At 31.6% G+C, this 21,763-nt stretch overlaps 2 protein-coding genes across 2 annotated transcripts in view; both read right to left on the bottom strand.

Annotated features, from left to right (window-relative positions):
- Positions 1 to 2,026: 2,026 nt before the first annotated feature.
- LOC148302309 (odorant receptor 4-like) lies at positions 2,027 to 8,798 on the bottom strand. Its single transcript, XM_088271800.1, has 6 exons — positions 8,435 to 8,798; positions 7,403 to 7,604; positions 5,988 to 6,084; positions 3,277 to 3,378; positions 2,603 to 2,773; positions 2,027 to 2,098 (listed from the first exon to the last, which is right to left on the bottom strand). The coding sequence occupies exons 1-6, from the start codon at positions 8,796 to 8,798 to the stop codon at positions 2,027 to 2,029; spliced, it is 1,008 nt and encodes a 335-aa protein (XP_088127926.1).
- Positions 8,799 to 16,718: 7,920 nt separating this feature from the next.
- LOC148302308 (uncharacterized) overlaps positions 16,719 to 21,763 on the bottom strand; it is a 32,348-nt gene continuing 27,303 nt past the window's right edge. Inside the window, exons 8-11 of the mRNA XM_088271826.1 lie at positions 20,754 to 20,881; positions 19,583 to 19,677; positions 18,984 to 19,086; positions 16,719 to 17,775 (exon numbers count right to left, since the gene is read on the bottom strand). Of these exons, the coding sequence (XP_088127952.1) occupies positions 16,855 to 17,775; positions 18,984 to 19,086; positions 19,583 to 19,677; positions 20,754 to 20,881 (1,247 nt within the window). The 3' untranslated portion in view covers positions 16,719 to 16,854. The remainder of the gene's footprint in view (positions 17,776 to 18,983; positions 19,087 to 19,582; positions 19,678 to 20,753; positions 20,882 to 21,763) is intronic.

Genomic DNA, 21,763 nt, shown 5'->3' with positions numbered 1-21,763 from the left:
TTAATATTTGCTTGTCATCTTTTAATTCAATTCAATTTCATTTCAATTCAATTTAATTTTAATTTCAATTTTATTGAACAACAAAAAATAATGAAATGTACATAACAAACAATATTCAAGGCGTATATATTAAAAGCAGGCAAGAAGACTTATAGGTGTAGAAGAATCCCGCTTCAGAAAACTCCTTCGGGCACACGGAACAGATCAATATCCAATGTTATATTGTTCAACATAGCGATAGCTCTTCCTACAGGCATAACTATTGGCAGGTTGGTCCTGTATATAGGAATGTGAAACAATGTATGCCGACGCTGTCTTAGGTAACTATAGGGAAAATACAGACCAATGCTCCGGATAATTTCAGGAGTATCGATCATACGCGCAACAATCGATAAAAATGCGATAAAATGATCAAAATCGATTTACAACATTTTGAGTGTGTCCAAATACTTTTTTTATATTTTTATATTTATAGTATTTTGACACACTTAAAATGTTGTAAATAAATTAACTGATCAAATTATAAGCTAAAATAATAAAAAATGAAAATGATATTTTTGGGGGTTTCTCATGTGTGTGATTATAATCCACGATTCGGACCTCACATAGTAATATAAAAGTTTCCGTGTGTTAAAAAGCCTTTCTTCATCTCACCAATAGATTTCTCTGAAGTGAAGTTCTAATGATTCATGAACAATGTTTCTAAATTGGTTCATATATATGGAACTTCCAAGAAATTGAGTATTGTGGTTGTCAATAATGGGTAAATTTTGGTGAATGTTACACGTGTATAAAGTGATCACTTAAACCAGCCTATGACGGTCGCAAGCCCCGCGAATTCCCAGACTTCCATTTTCTTCTTCATGAGATGTCAAAAAATAATATCATTATCGATAAATCGACAAAATGGTCATATTATTTTCAACCACACTGTATATTATGCATGTTACATATAATAACAGACAACGTGTAACATGTTACGTACCTGCTTGTTTGTGATACAATGTAAGTTTCATGTTTGAATATACAATAATTATGATAATATACTCGTAATACGAGCAATGTATTAATGAGTGCGAGGTTATGTTAAAATCATGACCCATTCATCACTAGTTTAAACATTAATATATTCTACCGAACAATTATTTGGTTACGTCATATATAATATTCCCGATAAGTAATTTCCATTACTCATTTTGGGACATGGGATTAAGGTTGACAAGACTGAGACACAAATAAGAAAGTTTAAAAAAAGAGATAAAAAATCAAACAAAAGTTACACAGGGCAAAGTGTAAATTTTTAAACAATATACGGGTATATTAAAAAGGTATGTAAAAAATATAAGGCAAGAAGCATGTTTAAAGAAAACAAATGAGAAAATGTAACTAATCACTAACACAAATACAGTATAAAATATTATAAATTTGCATTTTCTTTATGAAAATACTCTTTTTATGTATATATTAATTTATTAAGGTGCTTACATATCTAAAACATATACAGCTACATGTAACTTACAATTTTAGCTAAATATTGGTAATTCTAAATAAATAATCTTATCATTTAAAGCAGAACAAATATTACTAATGTAGAAGACGACTATAATGATTAAAGAAAACACTTCGTTTTTTACCACTTGAGTTTTATTATAGACTTCATGTTTAAGAAGTTAAACTTCCATGATTCAGGTCAGTATAATAACATGTTATTATACAGACCTGAATGATGGAAGTTTAACTTCTTAAACATGTAGTCCATAATAAAACTCAAGTGGTAAAAAACGAAGTGTTTTCTTTAATCATTGTAACATGTCTTACCACAAAGTTAATGCCGAAACAATAAATAAAATAGAAGACGATTGTTTTGATAAAAATTAAAAATCGATATTCCAAAAAAAATATATGTATTTCTTCTAAGTTTTCTTGTATGGGGAGTATCCTTGTGAATTTTTTCTTAATTTAAACATAATGTACAGCTTATTTTTACAATATTTAAATATTTTTATTGTAACTGGTCATAGTTTTTTTAAACAATTTTATCGACTTTTTGGTAGACGGAACGAAGTAGTGTGAAGTAAGACCAAGCAGCACTCAAAATCTGTAAAAAAACTGTTTTGAATATTCACTAAGACGGTAAATACAAATATTTAACCAAAAAACCATCAAGATCTCTCCGCAGGAGTATGCAGAGAGAAAAAAATGCCACACACCCTGGTTTGATAACAGAACAACCCACATGTTTCAATGATAACAGAACAAAACGTTTTAAAATTCCTTACTTACTAAACTTACCAAACAACTAACAAACCTTGCATTATTTTCTTCTATCACCACTCAAACATTTATCAATCACTCATGTTTTGTTTACCAATTTCAAAAATTATAAAAGAAATAACATCCAAAAATATAAATATTGGTAATAATATAATGTTATTCTGTACAGATGGTGTGAGAAGATACCAACACTGCGATCCAGTGCTGCCACATGTCCAGCCCACATCTGTGCTCCATAAGCAATTTTATGATGAGGTTGAAGCTCTTCATCAGCCTCTACCTAAAGCCTGCCATTCTATACTTTGTTAGCTATAAAAAAATGGATTACCGATGAAAAGGTCGTCATAGAGATATTGGTGAACCCCATGGCTGATATTCTTATGGGCTTCGTTGCACGGATTTGAATCATGAGGATTCCATGGGATATAATTTTCCTATCAGAATCCGACTTCAAATCAATCCAGTTTGAATAAAACGCAGCTTTTGATACATTGTGACTCTGAAACAATGTAAATACTTTAAAAATATTGTCAAAGGTACATTTTTGGTCACATCCCTAAATAGTAAATGCATAGAAAAGTAATTTAGATGTGAGAGAGTTCGCTCGACATGAGAGTTCGCGTACCTTAAAAAAATGTTGTTATACTTTTTTGCAAACTAAAAGCTGCTTAAATAAACTGTAAATCATATTTTCAGGTGCTTTCCTGAATATAAAGTAATCCAGATAGGATTTTTAAAAGGTTTCTGCTGAATGAAAGCATTCCTAATATAACTATAGAAGGCTCTAGTGGCCTCACATATCTACGGCGTCATGCGATTAATGCTACATATATGAAGGAGTTCCAAAAAAGTAGTGTGGTTGCCAATCACAGGTAGAATATTGTACGTGTGTAAAGTGATCACTTAACCAGACTATGACAGGCCATAAGCCCTGTAAATACCCACATTTCCGTATTTTTCTTCCGTATTTATGTCATAATACAAAAAAAAAATATTGATTACCTCTTCAATTAATTTATTGCCGTACCAGGACATCATCAGAATTTGGGTCATAGAAGACAAAAGGAATATCAAGTACTTCACTAAAACACCAGGAGAGGCGATCTGAAATAATAAAGTGAAATATAATAGCGAGAATACGAGTGAATGCTTTTTCTTTTAGACGTATCACCCATGTAGTGCATGTTTGATAACTTTTTGTATTTTCATATTTTTTTATATTTTGTTTTCTGTTAAAGTCAAGTATTTGCATGTTTTGAATATTGAAAGCATTAACTTTGTGGATCATATTGATATATTATTTTGAGAAATAAAAAGATTTTGTTTTTTGATCCACTCACATTTTTATTAACAACCAACTAGTTTCATAAATTAAAGTCATATATATTTTTTTAAATTAATAAATTAAACCCTGAAGAGGGCAACACGTTGTTGCCAAAACTAGTTGGCTAATAAAAATGTCAGTGAATCAGAACACAAAGTATTTTTATTTCTCGAAATAATATATCATAAATTAAACCCTGAAGAGGGCAACAGGTTATTGCCGAAACTAGTTGGTTGTTAATAAAAATGTGAGTGGATAAAAAAACAAAGTCTTTTTATTTCTCAAAATATTATAAGTATTTGCATTTTATATTAACACTTTTAAACTTATTTTACTTCTTATAATATATATTGTATTCTTGCCAGTGCCCTTTACTATGACTTAAAATATAATATATGCCAACACGCAGGCCATGCCTTTGTAGGATATTTTCTGGATTGTTTTTGTACTTGTATTTATATTAGGTTGTGTAATGCAAAATAATTAAAAATAAATAAAAATAAAAATAAAATGAAGTAAAATTATGCGAATGAAATAATGTAAACAGTGAAAGTGAATGTGAAATAATGCAAATGAAAAAAAATTAACTATCACCCAAACTACCCTCATCCTTTTCATGTTCCACAATCTCAAAAGGCAAATGAAATTAAGATTTATTTTCACAAAAAGAGTTTAAAAAGGAGTTAAACATCGAATATGAATAATATTTTTTTTTCAATATAATTATTTAAGTATTTTAATCTGTTTATTGTTTATTGTATGCTTAATAAACATAATCGTTTCCTTCATGTTATGTGATAATAAACGTAAGGAAGATTATTTTCTCAAGATCATTTAAGTTAATCTAGGGTTGCCAAAAATGTCCGTTTTTTTATAACAGACCTGGAGTTTTATAAATCAGCATTGTGACACAAATATCACAATATTGTCTCGAAGCTTTTATATAAATAGTATTCTTATTATTTCTTCTGGTCAGTGCTAACCATACTAGTGATACAATTTATCATGTACTTTATATGATTTAAATTGATTTTTTCTTTGAATTAGTACTTCTTTGTCTCGTTATGGGACTTCTTTTTTACGTTATGACAGTTGGGTAGACGCTTGACTGCGAAACTAGCGTCCCGGGCTCAATTTCCGCCAATTGTAAAGTAAATTCAAGAAATATTTATTATAAATCTGTGTGGGGGTTTGTGATGTATTTGTCACATTTACCTTCCCTATCCTTACTATTCTACATGCAGATAAGTCTCTAAAACTAGAGGCTTCGTGGGTTTTTAAAAAAAAATCCACCAGGAAAATGTGGTGACCCTATTTGGCTCTCGAGGCATAATGGTCTTGTAAAGTAGTGTCCCAATTCTGTCACACTATAATTGTTCATAGAATTTCTTGTAAACCCGAGCTTTTGTAAGCTCTAGGTTCGTCCTTCAGGAATGTAAAATAGGGAATACAGACACCTACAGAAATCCTTATTTCTCTTGTCTTCCTTGAGTTTTAAAAGCGGGTTTAAATTTTTTTTTAAATGTTTTTATTATTTTGCTACAACAGAATTAAGTGCATAAATGACTCTGTTCCCGGCATTAACTCTCCTTTCTATGTCATTATCAATCTTTACATCATTACAGACATACTTTCTAAATCATGGATTGATCAATACAGACATACTTTCTAAATCATGGATTGATCAATACAGACATACTTTCTAAATCATGGATTGACAAAGTGTAAAAGTGGAAAAAAATTATGAAAAAAGCATGGTTTTACTTGTCACAGGTACAAACAATGTCAAAGTTGTATTTAAAAACGTGCATATAGAAATGCAACGTTGCGTTAAAAATTCCATTAGATGTTAAAATTCCAAATCAACGAATAAATTAAGGAGATTTAATATTTTGAACAAACAAACATTAGAAAAAATATTAATATTGTATAATAGCCCATTTGTCCACCTCTATAGAGGCTGATGACCTTTCCTTCATGTGTTAACAATCATGATAACACTGCGTTATATATGATGCAGTGCCCTATGCACCATCAGGGGTGGATGAGGGTTTGAAATGAAATTGTATATTGTAATATATTGGATTTATTGTAAAAAAAAATCTTGAATATTTTTCGCAGATACTTTGTGGCACATTTTATTACTAAATTCTAAAAATGTTTTAGAACTTAGTACATAAACCCTGATGATGACAAGGTTCGTGTCGAAACCGGTTGGATAAAGTGTACCAATAAAAAGTGGCTGAAACAAAGTTGTTTTATTTTATAAAGTGTATAAAAAATTATAACTGATAAATAATCAAAAATTAAAAATACGCTAAGGTACTTTTGAACGTAAATTATGTTTATAAAAAAAGCTGAGTAAGTAAATTGATTTTTTGAAACTTACCGTTATAGAGAATAGAAGAATGCATATCATCATGGAACTCAATATCAGATTAAATAATAAAACTGGACTAAAGATTGATTCAACTTCTTTGCTTATTCTGGAAAATACCAAGTATTTTAAATTAACAATTAACATAAATTTACAATATTTTAAGTGTGTCCGAATACTTGTTCACAAATCTGGATTATCTCAACGTAGACGAAGAATAAAACACAGAATTTCAAAAAAAAATTGAAATGTGGTTGTCAATCATGGGTAGAATAGGTAAATTTTAACCAGTCTATGACCGGTCACAAACCCTGTAAATACCCAGACTTCCATAGTTTTTATCATCTATGTTGAGATGTCAAAAATGAGAAAATAACTCCTCAGTAAAGAAACCCAGATTTGTGAACAAGTATTTGGACACACTTAAAATGTTCTGAATAAAATAACCGGTAAAATTATAATTTAAAATTAATTGAAAATCGTGTTTTTTTAAGCGATTCTCAAGTACGTGAAAATAATTCAGGACAAATAATTCACAAATGGAAATAATTTATGCTTAATAAAAGCTTTCCTTATTCCAGCATTGATGACTGTTGTGGACTCGCACATACTGTGGTACGAGTTTGATCAGTACCTATATCTATGTAGAAATTCCAAAAGTTTTAATAGTGTGGTTGTTAATCACGGGTAGAATTGACGAATGTTACACGTGTGTAAAGTGATAACATAACCAAGCTCAAAACCCAAAACGTAAGTACGTGAATGTCCAAATTCTTCTTCATCTATGTTGAGACATTTTCTTTTAACGTTTAGTATAATATCCTCTCCTCTCATTTTCCTTCCTGCATATTCCTTTTTTAATATCTTAATTTTTTTAAATAATTATAACATAAATCACTCACTCCTTTCAAGAACGTCATAAATCATAAATCGTCAATTTTCAAGAATCGTCAATTTTCAAAAAGAGGCATATTTTAACTTAATATTTACCCGCTACAGGGCAGAAAGTGTTGTTTTTGCACTTTGAAGAAAAGGTATTGTTTAATTATTTTTTTTAAATATACTAAATATTTTTCAAATGGAGAAAAAACCTTCAGATTTTACCCAAAAAGATCTGTTGCACGGTAAAAACTTCAATAAGTGGCTTGATATTTATTTTTAAGAAATTGTACTTTATTTTTTACTTTAAAAACGTTCTCCTGAAAAATCAAGTTTTTTGATTTATGATGTTCTTGAAAGGAGTGAGCGAAATGTGGAATTGTTTAATTGGCTTTAGTGTTATTAATGTAACTATTTTTGTTAATGTAATGTAATGTTTATCATTGTTAATTTAACTTTTTTATTTAATGTTTTAAATGTAAAGCTGTACAAATCACGAATAAATACAATAAAGTAAATAAAATGTGTAGCATTTATTTTTTGCTTACCGAATCAGTTTATTGTGATACCTCACGACGTGTTTCAGCCTGCTTTTCATGGAAAGATAAGACATGTCGAGCTTATAGTCAAACTGATCTATAGAGACGTTAGTAATATCTCGGCATAACAGCTGGAGCTGCATAGCAACTTGAGCTATTATCAGACTGAAGAAGCAGTCGACACTCGAAACAGCACAAGTCGAAAAAATTCCTGAACAAAAAAATATTTAAATAGCATTTTAAAATAATTATATTATCATGAATCATTTTAAACTGTTCTCATGGTTGGATTAGGAACTAGTTGTTGGATTCAGCCGGTTCGCACCGGTTCGCTAGAACCGGTGTCAATTTTTTTTTGGGTTTGACGAACCGGTCCTTAACCCTTTGTAAACTAACTAACTAACTAATTGTGTGACAACAAAGGGTTAAATCAGGTATGCCAAATACTTGAAAGTGGTCAGGTTAGGAGTCGTAACAATCGGCGGGTATGTATGAGGAGATGCATGAACGTGGAAGAGGCGAAGAATGTTTGCAAGGACAGAGTGGTGTGGCGCTCTATTCTCTCTGCCTACCCCTGTGGGGAAGCGGCGTGATGCAATATTTAATTTTGTTACACATATTCCGATTGAGATCATGTATCGGAGCACGCTCGGTTTACTTGGTCCACAACGTTGTAAAAATATTTGAACCTCACGAAGAGAAAAAAAATACTGGAAAGATGAAAATAAATTGTAAGTAAAAAGTAAAAGTGCACTTAGTAAAAAGAATATCGTAAAGCTAACGCTTCAGCATTTAGAGCATTCTCAGTTGTTATGTGAATGTTCTGTTTATTTTCAGAATAAAAAACAAATAAATTAATAAATGTAAAAACTATTTTTTAGGGGGGTAGGGGCTGTTCCTAAAGGGCGAACCGGTTCTTGAAAATTTTTAATACTATCACTGCACTGGTTGGAGCTATATCAACATTTAAATATATCTTCTAACCCTTATCCGCACCCAATGGTACATAGGGCATTGCATCGTAAGCAGTGTTATATTTACCTGCGTAACTTTGTGAAATATAAATTATCCAATAATTCCAGGAGAACGTTGACCAATCCACGGGATACCATATATAGTAAGGCAGAAACATATCCGAATATCCGAATTTCATGTAATTAGACAACATTAACACCAGAGGAAAAATGTTGTATACAATAGACAGGACGTTCGTGACCACCGAATACACGAAGCAAAGATCCTTCGTAGGCCCCATAGCTTGCATTATAATCCTCGAAATGTCCTTGTCAGTTTTTTTAGGCCACATCTCTCTCAAGTCCTCGATAAGATCGACCACAGAGTTTTTTTTCAAAACCACGATCAACGATTTAAAGAGGCCGAAAACGCTTACGATAATACACGGCATGGCTTCGGCGGCCTTTAAAAACTTTTCATTCGAGTTATCAAAAATCACTTTGAAGAGGAAAACGATCTCCCATATCACCAGCAAAAATAAATGACAAAAACCGAACGTGTACAGAACCCTCTGAAACATTTGAAAGCGAGCCGAGTGGGAGTTTTTTCTCAAATAGATTTCGCTCAAACCGATAATGCTAAAAGTTTTTTCGATGACTGATATCGCGTCGTCAAATGTGATCACCATGTCGTCACTCGGCGTGTCGCGATTTAAAATATTCTAAAAGTTTAATTCGTTCAAATGTGGTTTAATTTTGAAAGGCCTATTAAAACGAATTGGATTAATTCATTTACGGCTTTACCATTATGTTTGATTCTGTCACTTTGTAATACTGATTAACTGATGTGGCAATTAGCCCCGATTTATTGAGGGTTAAAATCAGCTAAATTAATTAGCAACTCACGAATTACAGTTGAAATAATAAATTACCCTTTTCAACCAAATACGTGCTAATTTACTACAGTTATTTTAAATCAAAAAGTTGATTCGATTCTAAAAAGTTGTTAAGTACTGTATATCAATACTATTTATTTTTATTTAATGTCAGCAAACAAATGCCGATAACCCTAAAGTTACCGATTCGTTCAAAATCGGAAAAGCGAATAATCATTTCGCATACCTATGCGTGATATTTAAACTAAAATTTTGATTAATTATTACTGAAACGATACATTTCCCATCACTAAAACAACGAGAGCGATAAATATGTTGATATTTTAACCTATAATTATGACAACACACTCCTCCTTCTTGCTTTAAACACAGTTTAAAGGATTCGTGTAGGTACCATTTATAGCAATTAAAGGGATAATATCAAATCAGAAATGTCAAATTACAATTAATAAATTATCATACTTAGAACGTATATTTGGCATTTTATTATTTTCTGTACTAAATAGGGGTGTATAAAACACGCAACGCTTTGTAAATAAAATAATACATATGATGCCTAAAATTCATATGAGCGTGTAGAATATAACTACCCTCCATCCTCCGCCATTTAAATGATTTGTTACAGGGTGGCGCAAAATTAAACTGAAGATTTTATAATTTTTGCAAGTGGCGTCGTACGTCAATCGTATTTGAGATTTGTGAACTAGACAGCTGCAGCATACAAACAGATTCAGGTCGACCCAAAATTAATCATCCAATTTTGTTTTTGAATTACGTTTTTACTAAATAAAAAAATATTTGAGTGATGAAAACCTTTATTTGGACCTTTACATATCGCTCACTCCTTTCAAGAATGTCATAAATCAAAAAACTTGATTTTTCAGGAGAACGTTTTTAAAGTTTAAAAATATAATACAATGTATTAAAAATAAATATCAAGCCACTGATTGAACTTTTTACTATGCAAGAGATCTCTTTAGGTAAAACCTGAAGGTTTTTTCTCCATCTGATAAATACTTAGTATATTGAAAAAAATAATTAAACAGTACCTTTTCTTCAAAATGCAAAACAACACTTTCAGCTCTGTAGCGGGTAAATATTAAGTTAAAAATATGCCACTTTTTCTGGGATATAGTACATTTTCTGGGCATTCCGAAAATATGCACAACTGAAAATTGACGATTTTTGATTTATGACGTTCTTGAAAGGAGTGAGCGATATGTCAATCATATTTGACATTTGTGAACTAGACAGCTGCAGCATACAAACAGATTCACCGTGACCCAAAATGAATCATCCAATTTTGTTTTTAAAAAAATGTTTTTACCTAATAAAAAAAAATATTTTATGTGATGGAAATCTTTATTCCCACCTTTACAATTTTATCTGTAAAGTAAAAAAGTTGATATCTGTAAAGTGGCTGCAGCCAGTGTTGATGCACATTTGTGCCCGTTTTGTCAATTTATTTGTATACTGCAGCTGTCTAGTTTGCAAATCGCTGACTCCTTTCAACAACGTCATTTATCAAAATTCGTCAATTTTCAGTTATGCGTGTTTTCGAAATACCCAGAAAATGCACTTTATCCCAGCAAAAGTGGCATATTTTTAACATAATATTTACCCGCTACAGGGCAGAAAGTTTTGTTTTTGCATTTTGAAGAAAAGGTATTGTTTAATTTTTTTTTTAAATAAAGTAAATATTTTTCAAATGGAGAAAAAACCTTCAGGTTTTATCTAAAAAGATCTGTTGCACAGTAAAAAGTTCAGTGGCTAGTAATTAATTTTGATACATTTTATTATATTTTTAAACTTTAAAAACGATCTCCTGAAAAATCAAGTTTTTTGATATGACGTTGAAAGGAGTGAGCGAAATGTCAAATATGATTGACGTACAACGCCACTTGCAAAAATGATAACATCATTCAATAGGGTGATTAATTTAGTGCCACCCTGTATATAGGTATTATATTGTGCAATAATAGATCTAAGACAGTGATTACTTTGGTCCACTCTCTGACATTAATAAGCCATGAATTTCTTCTTCCTCCTACGATACCTTCAATATTTTTGATCATATATACTTGGAGAAGGTGAAATCTCTTAAGGTGGAGACTGACCGGAGCATTTTGTCATAACATCGCTCGCGGCGAGCATCGCCGAGCATCCGAAAACTATGGATGGAGCGCTCGGATCGGTGTACTGGCTGCCTGAATGGCTCGCATCGTAACGTGTTACGTTACAACTTAATGCTCCGGTCAGTCTCCTCCTATGTGTCTTGATAATCCAAAATATCTAAGCTTACTTCTTTTTCTTTTTTAAGCTTGCTTTACACAAGCTTAAAAGCTTGTGTATCAAAATAAAACAAATTTCAAAAATATTTTGTTAAAAGTTTATTTCACAGTTAGGTAAAAATATGAGTATGTGGTTTTATGTTAAAGAGTTATATGTATTTAAATGAGTACAATATTAAAACAACAATACAGAATTATAAACATGTTTTCTTAATTTATGTATACAAATTTATTACGAGTATTATTCCATTTCTTTTGAGGACATATCAATATGCTTAAAGTAAAAAAAAAACAGATTATTTCGACATTAGGAATCACTTTTATAACAGAAAAAATATTTCTAGTAATTTAGTCAACAGAATCTTTTTTTAAATGCATAACCTTTCCTTGTGCACTTTTTTATAAAAATTTAGAGATGGTTTACTTAAATTTAATATAATTAAAAAAAAATTGACTTGCCTATTTACACATTGACTGCCAATAGGATTTTTATAAAATGACAATTTTTTATGTTTTATGGTTTTTTAACATATATGTACATATAAAATGTTAAAATCAAACACTAATTCTTTGAGTCTGCTAAATTGTTTATTATTGTAAAAAAACACAAAAATAAATTTTGCGACAATTGTTTCGCCTTGTTACGGCATTTTTAAACGAATGTCACAAAGTTTCTTATGAAGAGTTTTTAACAATAAAATACAATTTAGTGGTCTCAAAAAATAAGTGTTTGATTCTAATATTTAATTTATAAATTAAAATGGAGTTGTACAAACTAAACGCCAAATATTTTATAGATTTGTTTCATAAATAGATATTGATACAATATTTGTATTTATTTTGATATTATTTGTATTTATTTTGATGTTTTTTCATGCGTCTGTCATGGGTAATCATAAGAGTGCAATTGATAGAATTCAAAAGATGGCGCTGTATCAACCGCCTTGTTGATGCAAGCGCGGGGTCACATCCACTCAGAATACAAATCTATAAAGCGCATGTGCCTGACAGCTCAAAGTAAAAATAACATATATAGTGTCAGCCACTGGTGGCTAACATGGCAGCCAATGTATTAACATGTTGACTACCACAGCAATTTTCAGTATTCAGGTCTAAAAAGCCAATTCGCTAAAATACTTTTTTCTTCTTGATTTTGAATAAATGTTTATAATTATATTTTTAGTTCATTTATTTTTGAATTTTGTGTTCATGTAAGCCAGCGTTGATTTTCTGTTCTCTTCCCATGCGCCATCTATCCATATTAGCACTGATATAGATTTTATCCTAGACGCACTAATATGGCAAGTAAACACAGTACGAGATAACTCATAGTCGGCAAAAAATGCAATTTATGAGTTATCTCATAGTTGGCAGTCAACGTGTTAAACAGGTTTAAAAAATTATAAATACCGCATGATACAAGGTGTCATTTTTACAATAAGCCTTTAAAAGCATGTATTAACCGGATCCACGCGGCTCGCATAACCGTTTGTGTTTTTACAAGACATGCCCCATACGCGGCTGACATAAGCGTTTGTGTTTTCACTTTGCTCCAAGTTTCGAACCTCAGTTCAACTTGGAGGGATTTTTTCATGGTGTGGAACTTTGGATAAAATAATACGTCAATCCTCGGCCTTATGACATCTGTTGAAATATCTGACTAATAATTTGTAACATCACAAGGATAAATAAAACAACAGATCCCTGATTTTTCTTGCGGTCGGTAATTAGTCCGCGCCATAATCATGCCCTATATCTGTCTCACTCTCGACGCTACGCATCGCCAGTGGGTAAGAGTGACACACGATGCGTGCTTTGATTTGTTTATGTTACGATCTAATTTGTTTATATTACGATATATTTCAAGAATAATGTGACACACGTGTATTATAGAGTACCAAAAAGGCACAATGAATCCCATTGAACGTTTTTGTTTAGGAAAATAAATCGTTTCTTAACTAAATACATGATAAAAGTAATCATTTAAAAAACGGCGAAATACCGCCGCGCACGGGCGTCTCTTAGGAACAAAGTTAACGCGTTTAAAAGGTTAATACACAATAGCAAGGCACTTAATTAAAAAAAAAAATTTACATACAATTAAAATATACAAAAAGGCGAACAATTTTAATACCGTACTTCTAGACTCGGATTAGTAATTTTGGTATAAACTCCATATAATCTCTGGGGAGAATTTGCCCAAACTTTTGAGATACTAACAGTTTGGTATAAGTTTCAATGTTTGTAGGAATTCACGTGAATTTGGTAGATCTCGACCAAAGTTTGGTACAACTCGATCAAAGTTTAAAATAGCTCACCCCGCGCATTAAAAACAATAAAACATAAAACCTGAAAGAAAATGTAAAGACGTTTTTATAGAAAAACATAAACATTATAATCATTATTTTTCTTTTACTTAATTTACGGAAGATCAATTTATTTTAAAATCTAATATCTTTGGTCACCCAATTCTAGTGACTAGATTTAGATTTTCTTACCAACGAGACATTTTTTAAGATAAAACAACTATAAATTATCACATTTTTTTTTCTTTCTAATTTTCACCTGCACTTAATGAGGTATAAAAAAATCATCTCAATTTTCAGTCAAAATATTTTTGTTTAATAAAAGCACCTCAAAGGCAATATATGAAAGATCATTCATCTACATAATATTTGTTCCTGACAGACATTATATATTTGATATCCTAAGCAAAAAAAATTAAACTAACCTACCCAGACCTAGGCGGGATTTAAATATCTCACAAAAAAATTTCATTCAATAACTTCATAACCATTTTATCAATTTGATCCATTTTTTTGTAATCTTCATTATAATACTTATTTATTTTTAAAATATTCAAAAAGCGTGATCTTCAATTTATTGTATTGATAAATATTCCTGTGATCAACAGTCAATTCCATCAATATGTAATCCAATGGTCGATGGGACCGTGTCATTGTGTTATTTAAGTTAACCTGAGAAATTTTAATTATTTCACACTAACTACTGTGCGCCACATGTCCCGCCGAATGTCAAATACAAGGAAGAAAAGTGATCAACCGTGCGCTTCTTTTACCAGTTCTAGGTAATATTAAATAAATATTCTTCTAATCCTTATACAGACCCAATGGTGTATAGGGCACTGCATTGTATCGACGCAGTGTTATCATAAAAAATAAATACATTTAGACAAGATCATCAGTCCTGCACTTTTTGCATCAGCCCAGGATGATAACAAATAAATAAGAGAGTGAAAATCACGTATTGTTGTTTTGACCCCCCTGGGAATCGAACCGAGACTTCCAGCACGGTAGCCAAATACACTTACCACTGCACTACATAGGCATCAACTGTGCTTAATATAGCAATACCTCGAGTTGAAAATCTAACCAAATTAATAGATATTTTATAAATGCATGCATGTTAATTGATATTTATAAGCACAGTATTACACTAGTAAATTGACTATATTGCTAAATATTTTTACATCATACGTAGATACGTTTATAAAGGCAACAATATCAGGCTCAGTGACTTAAATTAACGAGTATAATAATAAATATAAATATGTGTGCAATTCCATTACACAGATACTAGTTACATATTATTTAACAAGGCATTTTGTGGATGATTGAATGTTACATTATTTTATATATCACATGAATTATATGTTTATCTTAGTCATGTTATATTAAATATTCTAAAAACTATTGTAAGTTTAGAAAAAAATAGGGTAGTTATAAAGCCCCTTCAACTATTTTTTAAGTATTATCATAAATGTTTTATACTATACATATTTGGTGATGTTATAACAATAAATGAATGTATATTAAATTATGAAAATGCAAATGTAGTTTGTCTAACCCAGCGAAACACGTGATATTAACACAGTTTGCAGGAAATGATTAAAAGCATCTTTTACATACTGTTAGTAGAGAGCGGGAGACGCTTATAAACGTTCTATTTTCTTACTTTTGGTCAAGTGCAAGACGCCAAAAAACATTGTACAGATCGGAATTGGGTTTGCAGTTACTTGTGATTAGTATACGACCCTAATTAGTATTCTTCTTCTTCTTATTCCATGTTCGCTCCCTAGGTGGAGCATATGGCCAACACGAGACGTCTCCAAGTCAACAGCCCCTCATACTGGTTAGTATACTAATTAGGGTCGGGGTTGATGAAAAAACCACCTAACAACAATGTGTTAAGGGCCAAGATCATATTGGCGTTCAAATTAATTTATTTGAAAACACTTAGTAAGAAGGTTAAACTGAATACACAAATTCTTCTGTATAACATTTTATAAAAGGATGTTACTATTTGCTCAGAATTAAATTTATTAGAATTATTTGTCAACATGTCACCCAAAAGATTAATTTTGTAAAACGCCTTTTACATCTTTTTAAGACTTCGTATATCTTTAAAAAAAAAATATTTTGAAATTTAGATAAGTATTCTTAACACATTTCGGATGGGTCCTGTTTGGTCGATTGATGCTTAAGGAAGGGGTATTTTTACTTTCTGCACCGGCCTTATTTCAAAGTCAGAAAAGAAGGAATTATCCAATGTTGTCATATGAATATTTTATACCAATCTCTTTGTTTAGGTCTTAACTATATGTATATAATTATCAAATCCTGTCGCCAGCAGTCAGGTGTAAAAGATAACCATCTGAAATGTGTTAATAGAGGGTAGGGTGTTATCAAATTTGGGTAACTGTTTGAATTTTGGAGAATGTATGTAAAATTACGAATATAAAAAAAAATATTTACTGATAATGTACAGTATGATTAATTACTATTGACAAAACCACCCTGGAGGCTATGGTTTTTTTTTTACATATATAAAAATAAAAATAACCTTTTAAATAATTGGCATGTCAGTAAAATAATATACATTATCGATTATAACAAATGACATTCAAACTAGGCTTTTAACATATTTATTTGGCTAGACAAATTAAATGTGTTTGGAAAAAAAGGATGTAAAAACCCTCACAACCCAAGTTTTTCAGAAGACAAAAAAATCAATAAAATCTTAATTTGTCCATACAAATAAGAAACTATCAGTAGTTATCATGTTGTCATATTATATTTAAAACCCACAGTAACCAAATTAATGCCAAAGTTATTAACAATTTATGTAATTGACAATACAATTTAAAGAAATTGAATTCGGAAACTCAAAATTAATTCATATAATTCATATCCCAAGACTGTTAACTCTATCAAAATATGAAATTGAACAGAATATAAGGTAATATTATTTTTAATAGATTTATTTGGCAAATTTCTAGCTATGGATATTTATTAGAAAAATTATTTAACAAGTTTTTGTTTGGGGAACATTTGCGACTGATCGAGTTTCAACTGTTCCAATTGCAGCTGTCTTCTGATCGATCCCAACTGGGTTAGAATATTCTCCTGCTTTCCGTCTTCCGTCAAGTTGTTCTTCAAGATATTCTTTTGAACGGCGGGAACTTTCCACTTCTGTTCTACGTTCTTCATCGCTTCCGAGTTGTTCTCATCTTCAGTCGAAAAATCATTTTGAAGTCGCTGATTCTTCTCGGGCTCACGCAAAACGGGGATAGGTAGAGAATCGTCAAAGTTGCCGTCGTAATTACGATTCTTTGTCAAGTTTCTTGTATCAATCATTTCCGTGATGTTTTTGCTTAAAAACGCCGGTTCGTACGGCGGTCTCTGAGGTTTATTAAGACTTCTCGCTGCGTGTTTAGAATTGAAATTATCAACGTCATCTTTGATCCTCCTTTGGTCAAACTCATTGTTTTGGCGCTTTGGTTTTTCTTTGGTGTCCTTATTGTTACTTTGGTGTGGATATCGCGAGGTTATGACGTCATTGGCGTTATAGTTTTTGACAGGTATAGACTGCGTGAAAACTGAATTATCGGGAATATTAGTGGAATACGGCACCCTTTTCGGCGGAGGGTCTTGGCCTAAGTGTGGATTATTTCTTCGGAGGTTGTAACTCAAGATGTCCGGTTCCATTTCCTGGTTTTGGAATCGCGGGCTCGTGTAGTAAAATGGTAAGTTGGATCGTTCCTCTGACAACTCATTGTTTTGTATATTCCTATTCCCGGTTGGATTAGATTGAGTAGTTCTACTGGGTTCCGTATTAAGTTTGGTTTGATTTCTAGACTTTCGCATTGCCTTCCTTTCGTTTTCGATATCGTTTTGAAGTTTTAATCGCCTTCTCTGAAATTCGTTCGAATCTTTCCTTACCTGAAAAAGAATGGACGAAATTTGTACGTAAATTAAAATCAATGTGTAAAGTTGAAGTTATTTCTGATTTCTGTAAAAATTTACTAAATAAAAGGGATCAACAACATTGAGAAGCATTTAATCAGCAAAAAGTTACAATGATTTTCCACTAAGTATTTCAATAAATAAATACCATTTTTTATGTTTTCGAATTAATATAAACCCTGATGATGACAAGGTTCTTGTTAAAACCGGTAGGTTAAATTGTATTAATAAAAAAGTGGTTATTACAAAGTTATTTCATTTTATAAAGTTTATAAAATGTGCCACAAAGTATCTGCGAAAAACATTCAAGAAAATACCATTTCAGTCTTAGGTTGTTGACACAACACATACAAACTTAAATTGCAATAAAATCTATATTATAACACTCTCATTTTCATTTATCATTCACTTTGCGTAATACTACTTTAAAATACACTACTTCATTACCGGTTGCATAATAATTATTTCAAGTCTAATGTAGTCCTACATTTGACCAGATGATGGAATGATTATTCCAAAACCTGTTGGCATGAAGTAGTGTTTTTTAATTTGGTATTCATAAAGTCAAAGATGAATGATAAGAAGAGTGTTATATTACCATACCACAAAATTAAAAATGCTTTTCATATTTAAAAAAATAAATCTATATTATTCTAGCGGCTTGTCCGCATGTGGGATGGAGAAGGTTTTAATGGAGAAAATTAGACCCAGACTGATTAAACACAAATATCGCTCACTCCTTTCAAGAACGCCAAAAATCAAAAATCGTCAATTTTGAGTTGTGCATGTTTTCGGAATGCCCAGAAAATGTACTATATCCCAGCAAAAGCGGCATATTTTAAATTTATTATTTACCCGCTACAGGGCAGAAAGTGTTGTTCTTGCATTTTGAAGAAAAGGTATTGTTTAATTATTTTTTAAATATAATAAATATTTTTCAAATGGAGAAAAAACCTTCAGAATTAACCTAAAAAGATCTGTTGCATAATAAAAAGTTTAATAACTGGTTTGATATTTATTTTTAATACATTGTATAATATTTAACTTTAAAAACTTTCTCCTGAAAAATCAAGTTTTTTGATTTATGATATTATTGAAAGGAGTGAGCGATATATTAAATTTCCTGTGCAATTTGCCAGTAAAACTGACAAAAGTTGATTGATCAATCAATAAAAAACATTTACCCGCGCGGTCAACTGCTGTTGATGTTCCACTTCGGTATCCTGAGACAGCTTCAGCAACTTGAGCTGTTCTTCCAACTTCCTGGTCTCTGCCTCTTCTAGCATCCTGATCACAAGCAATTCAATTAAATAGTAATTCAAAGGAAAATTACTACATATATATTTTCATTTTAATTTTATTAGTATTTTATTTATATTTTGTCCGCCTCCATAGTGTAATAGTCAGCACGCTCGGCTACCGTTCTGAAGGTTCCGGGTTCGATTCCCAGGGGGAGGTCAAATAAATATAAGTGATTTTTTCACAGTAATATTTATTCAATATTACCCTGTTCTGGTACCTGAAGCGGAGGGCTGATCACCTTTCCTTCATGTGTAAACGATCAAGATAACACTGAGTTTATATGACGCAGTGCCCTATGCACCATTGGGGTGCGGATAAGGGTTTTCTCTCTCTCTCTCTTATATTTTAAATGAATATTTTTTCAAATACAACCAATTCCTTTGAGGCATTCATCATCCTTTCTATATTTTTTCTTCCTATGTACATACATACTTTGAAAATTAAATATACTTAAATTTTTTTTAAAATATATAAAGCTTACTTCTCTCTCATTTTTCTTTCTTCTTTAATTCTCTGCTGTTCCTCAATCTGCTTTTTCAATTCCAATTGGTAAGCGGTTCTTTTGGCAGCTGCATCCTGAAATATATTTTTAATGAGTCAACTATAGACCTGACGAGGGAATGGTTATTCCGAAACCATATGCTTATTAAAATTGGTTATTGGTAGAGAAGTAGAGTTTTTTAGTGGCATTACACAAAGCAAACGATGAATGATGAGGAGTATTGATTTTTTTTTTAAGGAATAACCCGCCATACCTCTATTTTAGAGGCTTGTCTGAAGGTAGCTTATGGTCCTATAGTAAGGAAAGAGAAGATGGGTGTGAAAAATACATCACAATCACCCAGACCAATTTTTTTTTTCTCGAATTCATTTTGCAATTGACGGGAATCGAACCCGTGACCCTGTTTCACGGCGCCTGTCATAAATATTAGAGCGAAAAACAATTTAATTTGCTTTTAACCCCCCGGAAATCCAATCCGATACTTTCAGCATGGTAGCTAAATGCTTTAACCATTGCACTACAAAGGCAGACAGAGAGCAATGGAAATTTTGTTATTTATTTATTTATTTAAGGTTCAAAAACAATGAAAAACACATAACATGAAATGAAATACAGTGCAACACAAATTGTTTAAATGTTTTTCATCGATTACATGAGATTACAATCAAACTTACAGATACAAGTAAAACCATGGGTTAAATACATATATTATTTAAAGAAAAAATAGATATTCGGTCGTTAAAAAGAGCAATAACAATAAAATTAATGGGCCGGTCACATAGCCAGAATGGCCGACGACAGATGGACGAAACGCGTTCTGGTGTGGAGACGGAGGAACCAGAGGCCTCAAGGACGTCCACCGATGAGATGGGTGGACGACATCAGGAAGTTTGCTGGAAGACAGTGGATGGGGACAGCGCAGGATCGGGAGGAGTGGAGGCGGAAGGGGGAGGCCTATGTCCAGCAGTGGACCTCAACGGGCTGGTATTATGATGATGACATTATAAGGGCGAAAAATACAAGACTCTATTTCATTTCGATTTCACCAATCTGGTAATAGACCTCTTATATTTCTCAATGCCATCATTAAAAATGTCGATGCTGACATTATCATTATTTTGTAATTGATTGTTGACAAAATTTTTATTACCTGTTCCATTTCCTCATTTCTCTGCTTAATGGCGTCCTCATCAAACAGTGACGGCATGTAGGTATGTTTCAAGTCTTGTAAGAGGCGAGCACGTGGACTGTCTTTCCGGAATATATTCTTTCCCACGCCTGCGGAACAAAAATATTTTTTTAAAAACATCTTAAAACCGGCATACTAAGACAAAAATGCAACAACATATGTAGATAATGACATAGAGTAAATTTTTGTATTAATTTTAAATCAAACACAGATTTTTGAGTCTACTAAGTTGTATTTTATTAACAAAAACACATAAAAAATTAATATTGTGACGATTGTTTCGTCTTGTTAGGGCATTATCAAACGAATGCCCATTCGTTTGATAATGCCCTAACAAGGCGAAACAATTGTCACAATATTAATTTTTTATGTATTTTGTTAATAAAATACAACTTAGTAGACTCAAAAAATCTGTGTTTGATTTAAAATTATTACATAAATTAAAATTGAATTTTGTACAAATTCAACGCCAAATCAATGAACAAAGAGTAAACCCTATTAGTGCAAGAGAGACATCCGTATTTTTTTAAACCGTTATCCGCAACCGATGGTGCATAGGGTACTGCATCATATAAACAAATTGTTATCTTGATCACCAACACATGGAGGAAAGGTGATCAGCTCTCCGCGACAGGTACCATTGATAAATATTAGAGTGAAAAATCACTTTATCACCCTGGATTGGTACCTGTGGTGGAAGTGGAAGACTGAACACCTTTCCTTCATACGTTAACGATCAAGATAACAATGCGTTCATATTATGCAGTGCCCTATGCACCATTAGGTGCAGATAAGGGTTAAAAGAAGGAAGAAGATTATGTAACAAGGATTTATAGTGTATTTAGTTTATATATCTTAAAAATGATATTGAATGTATTTAATTTTATTAATTAATTCGGCAGTCACTTTTACGTAAAATCTATCTATTTTTAATTAATATTTTACTTAGTAAACACCATAACTCTATAATT

The sequence above is a fragment of the Brachycentrus maculatus genome, unplaced genomic scaffold (assembly GCF_059751285.1).
Source record: "Brachycentrus maculatus isolate JH-2025_06_01 unplaced genomic scaffold, ASM5975128v1 h1tg000463l, whole genome shotgun sequence".
In the NCBI taxonomy this organism is placed as follows: domain Eukaryota; kingdom Metazoa; phylum Arthropoda; class Insecta; order Trichoptera; family Brachycentridae; genus Brachycentrus; species Brachycentrus maculatus.
This window is presented reverse-complemented; position numbering and strand designations above follow the sequence as displayed.

Excerpts from the sequence above, each read along its gene's own strand:
- LOC148302309 (XM_088271800.1), bottom strand. The coding sequence starts at position 8,798 with ATGCCGTGTATTATCGTAAGCGTTTTCGGCCTCTTTAAATCGTTGATC. Across the intron at positions 6,085-7,402 it reads TATCACAATAAACTGATTCG|AATAAGCAAAGAAGTTGAAT; the intron begins GTAAGCAAAAAA and ends GGTATTTTCCAG. Across the intron at positions 2,774-3,276 it reads GCAATAAATTAATTGAAGAG|AGTCACAATGTATCAAAAGC; the intron begins GTAATCAATATT and ends ACATTGTTTCAG.